This window comes from Neophocaena asiaeorientalis, unplaced genomic scaffold (genome assembly GCF_003031525.2).
Source record: "Neophocaena asiaeorientalis asiaeorientalis breed wild unplaced genomic scaffold, Neophocaena_asiaeorientalis_V1.1 scaffold327, whole genome shotgun sequence".
In the NCBI taxonomy this organism is placed as follows: Eukaryota; Metazoa; Chordata; class Mammalia; order Artiodactyla; family Phocoenidae; genus Neophocaena; species Neophocaena asiaeorientalis.
Genome location: NW_020174560.1, coordinates 8,963,227 through 8,972,173, shown reverse-complemented (window position 1 = coordinate 8,972,173; position 8,947 = coordinate 8,963,227). Strand labels below are relative to the sequence as shown.

The window sequence follows — 8,947 nt, the reverse complement described above, 5'->3', positions numbered from 1 at the left end:
GTGGAGCACAGATTCCGGACGCGCAGGCTCAGCGGCCATGGCTCACGGGCCCAGCAGCTCCGTGGCATGTGGGATCCTCCCAGACCGGGACACGAACCCGTGTCCCCTGCATCGGCAGGCGGACTCTCAACCACTGTGCCACCAGGGAAGCCCTGGTTAGAGCTTCTTGTAGAAACTTTTGTCTTCTCCAAGGTCATAGAAATCCTCTTGGTTTTCCCCTTCACATTTATCTCTGATTTATCTCTAATTTTTGTTTATGTTGTGAGGTGTAGGAGTCAAGGCTCATCTTTGTCCCACGCAGCTATTCAGTTGACCCAGCACCATCTGTTAAGATCATTTCCCCCTGCCTAGTCCATTTAACATCTCTTGGAACTCACCACTTCGTTTTTATTTTTACAGTGTTGTGGCAGTAACGGTTTAGGTCACTCTTAGCTCATCCTCATGTCCATTCTCCCAACTTCAGTCCATTATACACACAGCTGCTTGGGTAATGTTCCTCTAAATGTTCATTTTAGTTCTTTGTTCAACAAATAAAAGTGATTGTGCATTGCCTATCATAAAAAATTAACTCTCCAGACCTGTTTTCAGAGTTGTATTTCCCTCATCTTCACTTCCCCCAAATCTTACCAATTACGGTGTCTGCTCCTGCCGGTATAATTTTTTCACCACCCCTCAAGTCAAATTGTTCATTTCTGTGCCTTTGCACAAGCTATCCTTTCTTTTTCTGAAGGTCTCTCCCTGCTAGTTCCTCATAACTATGCTGTTTTTGAAAATCTAGCCATAAAACCATTCTCAGAATCTTTTGGGATCAGCCCCACCTGGTTCTGTTTTGCTTCTCATCTATGTCCTGTCAGTGTGCAGACACGCAATACTCATTTCTGCTCTTACACGGTGAGTGTGCTTTTCACTTGTTCTGTGAATGCTGGTGTTTTATTTGTTTGTTTGAGTATAAGTTATTTGAGGACAGGAAATACATTTCCTTTTTTAAAAAAAAAAAGATGTATTTCCCCAGAGTTCTCATTACAGTGCTCCCTTATAGAGTAGGTGCTCAATTAAAATTGACCTACTCAATTAAAATTGATGAAGTTATATAGTATAAGAGTTTTTTCCCCCTCCCGTTTTTGTATATCTGACCTTCACCCCATTGCCTTGTTACTATGTCCCGGGTGAAACTGACTTTTCTCTTTTCCCCTCTTTCTGTGTGTGACTTGCAGCACTGATGCGGGTGACAGCCCTGTTGGCACCACCACTGCCACCAACCTGGAACAGCCTCAGGTTATCCCCTCTCAAGGTGACCTTCTGGGGGATCTTTTAAACCTTGACCTTGGTCCCCCAGTCAGTGTGCCACAGGTATCCTCCATGCAGATGGGAGAGTGGATCTCTTGGGAGGAGGACTAGATAGTCTGGTAAGCATCTTTCTTCTTTCTTTTGGTTATTTAAATTCTTTTCATTTTTAAATTTCTGGGGTTATTTTTAATTCTTGATATGCTGAAGAAGTTTAAATTATTCTGCTTTTTAGAACTAGACCTTTCCTTGACGAGCAGAGCAATGTCCTTTGATAAAGGACAGGATTATTTTTTCTAGAGATTTAATTGATACTGTTCATCATTGGTATGGGATATGTCTACAAGTGTACATGATTATTTTGTTGTCCTGCCTCTGAATGGAACTTTTGATGTTTAACCAACCTAGTCACCTTTCCAGAGCTTATTGTTGCTCCTGCTGCTTAACTCTGGATAGCCCCTGTAATTCCCCTTCTGACCTGAACATCATTCAGATGACCTCATAGTGATCACCCTATTTTGAGGCTTTCAAACTTTTGCCTTTTTTGTATTTTGTTGGCTTATGCCTTGTCTAATTCCAAAAGGTTCATTGGAGCCATTTGTGTTTTTATTTTAAATGTATCTTACTTATAGTTGAGAAGTACTTCTTGATTGGTTCTTTTTTCCCCTTTTCCATCCACACCCCCCCACTCCACCCTGTCATACTTCCAATTTAATTAGCTTCCAGGATTCTAATACTAAAAGGCTCCAATGTCCAGAGTATCTGTGAATATGTGCCACCAGTGGAAGCCAATTAGTTATACTGTTGCTGTAAAAGATAAATGAGAAATATTAAGGATGACCTTCCATCTGTGTAGAGAAGGCCAGAAAAATAACAGGTCTCATCACACAGCTCCCTGCAAATTAGACACTTAACTCTGGTGGAATTAGAGGGGCTTTTTTAGCTGAACACTTGAAAATAAGTTGTTCATCAACCTGATGACTATAAATATGCCCAACAAACTGATTTATTTCCCAGCATCAGAAATTGGAAGGCAATGCCATAGATACAAAAATATATGTTCTCAGAGATTACATAAACAAAACGACCTTACTTTCTGCTTCATACACTGGCATTTTCTCTTCTACTTTTCGAGCAGTATTATGTCTGGGATTTATGCCAGCTGGTACAGGTACATTTACTTTTGGCTGACAGAGAGCCTGAGGAGATAGGGTTACCGTCATATCTTTGTGGGTGATGCGTTTTACTAATGGAAGTCACTGCTTCCAGAGTCTATACACTGACCAAGCTCTGGACTCTAGCTAATGGTGACACAAATGAGCACTGCTTTTGTCTTCCTTGGGAATAAAAGCATTTGCTTTTCATTTTCATATCTCTAATGAATAGAGTTGACTGAATAGCTTCCTCGTGTGATATCCTGCGTTGCTATATAACCTCCTTAATAGACTCAGGAGACTGACAAATGAATATTGAAATATTCATGGAGACTCTCAGAAATCCCTTATAAACACTGAAATAGCTCATCCTATTCTGTTGACACATGAGCTACAAGTTAAATGTTACATCCTCCCCACGGTTATGCCTTACCAACCCTGCTTATTTCCCTAGTGGTTTACGACATAGTGGACTTGCTGAACCTAAGAAGACAAAGAAATTAAGTTTGAAGGATGGAGGGGAGAAAGAGGCTCTATATTTTGATGTTGACTGGCCCAGGATTCTGTCATCTTGTTTCTTAACCCACTTTAGCATGGAAGGGAAAGAAATACGTTATTTCCATTTGGCTTTGTATCAGCTCTTGCTGGCCCTTAAAACTAGTGAGTTTTCTCCTTATATTTTACACAGCTTAATCCAGTCATGTGTCAGAATTCTGGCAAGTTTACATCAGATAGAAAAACAATTAGAACTTTGTCAGATTGTAGTAGCCCAAGTCACACATGGGCCTTTTTTCATTTTCTTTTTTTGCAAAGGATATTCTCTTTGGGGTGGAGAATAAATTGTTTTTATAATTGGATTTCAAAATATTATACAGCCTTTGCTAGGTAGGCCCAGTAATGTTTCTGTGTAACTCTAAATTTTAGCTTATTCTGACTTTGGGATTCAAAATGGTATGATTGGTGCTATAGCCCCAGAAAGTGTTTACATGCAGGTTTCTTCAGCTTATTCTGTGATATAAATATGTCCCAGAAATCAAAATGAGGAGTAAAAGCCCTTCTTTTTGCTTTGGATCTGTATGTAGTTAAATATATATCACTCAGAGAACCAAGATTCCTTTTAAGAGAACATCACAAGGAAGAGGCCTAAATCTGGCTGTGTGAGAGACGAGTTTCTGTGGCAGCAGTAGTCTATGCCAGTTTTAAAATGCTTTTATTGTTCTTACGTAAATTATCTAATTTAAAGACGAAAATAGTTCTCAAAGTTTTTACTTCGTCTATACAGATAGTGCTGTTTCTTGAATGAATTGTTGCCTTACAGCAGTGCTTCTCAAGCTAATGTGTACATAAATCAACTGGAGATCTTGAACAAGACAGATTCTTGTTGCTCTGGGGTGAGACCTAGGAGTCTGCATTTCTAACAAACACCCAGGTCTGTGGACCACATTTTGCATAGTAAAGACATAGAGTATCTGTGATCACTGTGAACCACTTCACTTTAGTGTTTGAATAGCTGTTGGTAAACCCAGATGCCTTGTTCTCTTGGCTTCAGTAGTAAACACACTCCTGGAAAGGGGGCTCCTACTCTGCCTCAGATGGAGAGAGGGCAAGAAACTCTTGAAATTATTTTGTTAAAGGTCTGTCTTTCACTCTCTAGGAAGAAGAACGTTGCTGGGTGTGGTAGAATTTGACCCAGGTCCCCATTGAAAATATGGCCTGGATTAGAGTTATGTGATTGTCTGGCAAGCAGCACTCAGGTTACGTGGGTGTTCATCTCAGAACAGCTCTGAGCAGCGTTTTTGCTGCTTTTATCGCTGGTTTCTAACAGAACCTTACCCATAGAGGTCAGTGGTGTGCTGCTAGTGAAGCGTGGCAGCTACTAACCTTTCATTTCAAGCTCTGTGGTTCTCACTCTAGCTGCATAATTGGTATTTAAAAATAGATATTGTCAGCCTTTGGACCTAACCCTAGAGCAATTAAATGGAATTTCTGGGAGACAGGACCTTAGACATTGGTATTTTTTTTTAAAAATCGAAGTTATTTTAATTTTGCAGCCGAGACTGAGAATATTGAGCCAAATGAAGCTCCAGGTGAAGTTAGGTAGAGATGTTACAAAATTGATCTTTAAACCAAGGCAGTGATTTCCGCAGAAGAATTACATTTTGGTGAGCCTCTGGCACCTCCTACAAAACAGACCTCTCTGACTTTACCTTTGTTCTTCCTCCTACCCCTCCACACCCTCACCCCCTGACCCCAGGACATTTTCCTGTTGTGATTTGCTGTTAGGTGATCCAGCCTACCGGAAATTGACCAAGAGTTGAATTTGACCGATTTAGATTTAGTTGCTCATTCCCAGGGTTCGTCTCACCCTTGCTCATGTTCCATAATTGGAGACTGAAAATTGTCTTGTATTTTGGATTATCTACCCATTTTCTGTTCCTCTGTTTTAAAACTTGATATTCACTAGAGGATAATATTACTCTTCCATTTTCACATCCTGGTGACCCTCCCATTAGATCTTGTTTGCCCTCTTTCATCATTGCACTTGTGAAGTTTTGAGATTTAGTGAATTGTGACTTTTCTAGGACTGTCATTCAGGAAATACTTATCAATTTATTTATTCATTATTATTATTTGTCACAAGCTACCTGAAGGCTCCAGCCTCCTTCCATCAATAATCGTGGCTCATATATAACAGCTGTGATTCTTAAACCAAAGAGAGTGAAGTAGGTATATTGCTATGATGTAAAAACACACACACACACACACATGCACACCATTCCCAGGTGACTCTTAGATGGTGTTTTTCGTTGCTGTTTGGTTTTTTGTTTGTGTTTGGAGACAGGTACCTTTGAAAATCATTGATGTAGGCAGAGCTTCAGATTTTTAAAAATGTTGCTTCATCACAAAACACAAATCAAAATGGATTTCCTACATACTCTTCACTTTCCTCCTTAGTTTTTGCTTGCCCTTTAGTGTATTCTCTTTTGCCTAAATGTAGATAGTTTCCTCCTTCTGTTAGTGTAAACTTAACTGTCACCTTGATGTGGAATGCATTCAGGTAATGAAACTCTGATCTGTGTATAGAGCAAGATAGTATACTATTTAAATGTTATTGGGGTTTTTGTTTCTTTGTTTTAGAAGCAGTATAGGTGTCTTTTTATGCCCCTGCTACCAAATCTAAGAAACTGCTCATCTTGGGTAGTGTGACATTTCTGACGGTGGTGCAGATCCTTCTGGTTTGGTGGTAGTGTGAGAGGTGACCCGGCACCCAGTATGTAAATCGTGCATACATGTTATAAAGATACAGCATCTGCTGATGAGTCTGACATCGCTGAGGATCGCTAGAGTAATAATTGAATCTCAGTTATTTGTTGCCGTTACTTTCAGACTGTCAGCAGACTGTCAGGCCTTGGCTAAATTACGGCCTTCTGTTTATCCAAGGTGCTGTGCGTTATTCTATTTAGAAAAATGGTGCTATTGTGCATCAAGAATAGAAAGGAAGCATTATCCAGGGTGCCCTTTCTGTGTGCTGACGAAGGGTTTCCTGCCAGAGATACGTGCTTCAGTGTGCCCAGCTAGGATGGAGTAGAAGAGAGGAGAAACTGCCTTTTCCTGACTCCAGTGTATGTTTTTCAGAACCTCCTACCCTGTTTCTTACAGGTTTTTACCTTCCAGATATTTCAGCTCATGAACTATTGTAGTAATGATTTTGAGGGTTTTTTTAGCCCGTGGGAAATCCATTGTACATACTAGTTTTGCATCTTCATATCTCTTCCTCTGGAAGAGAGTTGCTGTGATTTAAGAGCTTAAGTTTTAGAGTTGGTAGTCTTGTGAAGACAGTTTTGTAAATTGTAGCCTAATTTTGCCAAATAAATTCTTCAGTGGCTTTTGTAACCACTGTCTTTTTATCAATGCATAGATTTAGTGAAGGCAGGCCTCAGGCAGTGTTGGGAATAATTACCAAATACTGAGTGCCTATTTCTGTGCCAGTCTCTGGCTAGAACTTTTATAATTCCTAATCCTTAAAATAAGTCTGCAAGGTAATTGGCATTGGGTCCCATTTTACAAAAAAACTGAAGGTTGCATAGCAAGTAAGACTCAGAGTCAGGATTTTGAACCCAGACTTCTTCAGAACTTTAAAGTTTATACGCACTTTTCCACTGTCCTGTGATTCCTCCAGTTTTTTTGTTATTGCCATTTTCCAGAATAGAATTCAGTCTCACTTAACTTTGGTCCTTCTCAGACTAGGGTACACAGTCTCTGGAGTACACAGCAGAGTACAGGGTGCATTTGAAGCTGCAGGATAAACCTGGTTCATCATCTTGCAGTGTCAGTCTTACTTGATGGTAAGGAATGTAAACACACTGTATTACAGCTTAGAATGTAAAATTGCATGAATGTTTAAGATACAACACAAGGCTTGTTTGCCCTAGGCCTCTCCATGCTATACCTCCCAGATGCCCTGTGTGTGAGTTTGGGCTAGCTTATCATTAGGAGGCTCTTGAAAGTTTGAGAAAGACTTTAGAAGTTTATTCATTAATGAGGCGAGGGATTGGATACGTTTATACATCTATCTCGCAGCAAAAGGAATAAGATTGCTTTCAGATAGAGCCACAAAATCCTGTGTTCCCATCTGTTTGGTGGTGAATTGTGATATAAAGCAAGTACTTTCAAGGCAAATAAATGATGCACAGGACATTCTTGTGCTGAAAACTGGCAATCAAAACCACTCAGACAATACATTTCCTTTCTAGAAAGAGCTTTGGCCTTGGGGTGGGAACGGAGGGGGTGGAGTCATTTTTTCCCCTAATTGGTTGTATTCATATGTGTTGGCAGTGTTGATGCAGATATGGTGCTCTAAGTCAGTTGGGAAAACAATTTTGTCAACCTTCTGTCCATTTTGTGATAATTTTCACCAATAAAATGATTCATTTCCAAATTGTCTCCCCAAGAAATAATACTGCCATAGTGGTGCTTATATGGAAATGCATTCACTCAGTAAATATTTGAGTGCTTATTCCTTGTCAGGCTCTATTCTATGTACTGGGAATATAGTTGTGGCGAGTCCTTACAAACATACATTCTAGTGAGGGGAGACGAATGACAAACAAGTACATAGGTAGTAGTTACTGCAAAGGAAAATGAGACAGGATGCAGAGCTTCTCCTGTGAATTTTTACTGCCTTGAACATTGAGTTATATCTGACCTAAGAGACCGACAGTGGCCATTCTAAGGACTTTCTGTCACATTCTATTCCCTGTCCCATCTCAGGAAGTAATCTGTTATATCTCCCTATTTTTCCGTTGATGTAAGACTTTTTTCCCTTCAAGTTAAGGAGTCTTCTGATGATTTTGTATGATCTCAACTCATTTATGCTATTCCACATGAAGTCTATTCTCACCATGAGTTTGTCTAATAGCTTTTGCATGGTTACCTATTCTTTTCACCAATTTGATAAGTTATATTTTATGGTGCTTTTCCAAATAGCTTTTTGAAGATTAAATTAAAATTTGTAGCCTAAAACCATACTTTTACCTAGAAGATAGTGTGTGCCTTCTAAAATCTAAAAGCTAATAGGAAAAACACAGACTGATGTTTTTGACACCAGTAGGATTTTGGTATAAGTTTTGTTTGTGATCGGAGTCATTGTGTACTATTTTTACATCATTCGGTTTTGGCTCCTAACCAGCAGAGCTATATGACCTGAAGCATTCCTTAGACTCCCTTCAATTAAATCAGTTCTGGAAAGTGTCAAATAAAGGAGGTGATAATTCTAGACAGGAGCAAAGAAATGTGTGAGCTTAAGATCTACACCTCTAATTAAGAGAATGTCTTCAGATACTCAGCTCCAGTTTCAGAAGCAGACAGGTATATTTTAGACTGGTCAGATGGACCTCAAAGGGGCTAGCTAACCCAGAGCAGTGATTGTGAACATTTGTGGGGGGAGGTTGGGTTTTTGCATTTAATTTTATTTTTACTTGTTTATTTATTTTTGGCTGCATTGGGTCTTTGTTGCTGCACAGGGACTAAGCCATGCCTTATGCCTCTGGCACTTTTCACTCACCTTTCCCAGCTTACTGGATAATAGATATCACTGAAATTTTACGAGTCCAGTTTGACTGATTTTGTACCCTACCTGATTAGTAAGTATTACCAAACAGATGAATCTTGTCTGACTCCAGATGATATCAGCAACTGAACTGAAATGGTTAGTGGCTAGTTCAGGCCAACATGACAACGACATTGCTGTGTTTTGTTCAGCTTTCTCGCCTCCCCCCGCCCCCTCCTCGATTAATATCTGCATCAGCCTGCTTGTTGCTGTAGATAGGAGAGGCCCTCACTGGGCAATTGGCTCCCATCCTTGCTGACATCTCCCTGTTAGCTACTCTTGCCCAACACTGTGCTATCACCTGTGTCATATTTTCAGAGAGGAAGATGATAACCTCCCTTAGTACCCCCAGGAGAGTTTCCTACTAGATATTTATGCCTAAATGGGGAAATAAGACTTG

General features: G+C 40.0%; 1 protein-coding gene across 1 annotated transcript in view; it reads left to right on the top strand.

Moving 5' to 3' along the window:
• Positions 1-8,947, top strand: part of AP2B1 (adaptor related protein complex 2 subunit beta 1) — a 93,096-nt gene that overhangs the window by 41,045 nt on the left and 43,104 nt on the right. Inside the window, 2 exon segments of the mRNA XM_024757552.1 lie at positions 1,215-1,369; positions 1,372-1,406. Of these exon segments, the coding sequence (XP_024613320.1) occupies positions 1,215-1,369; positions 1,372-1,406 (190 nt within the window).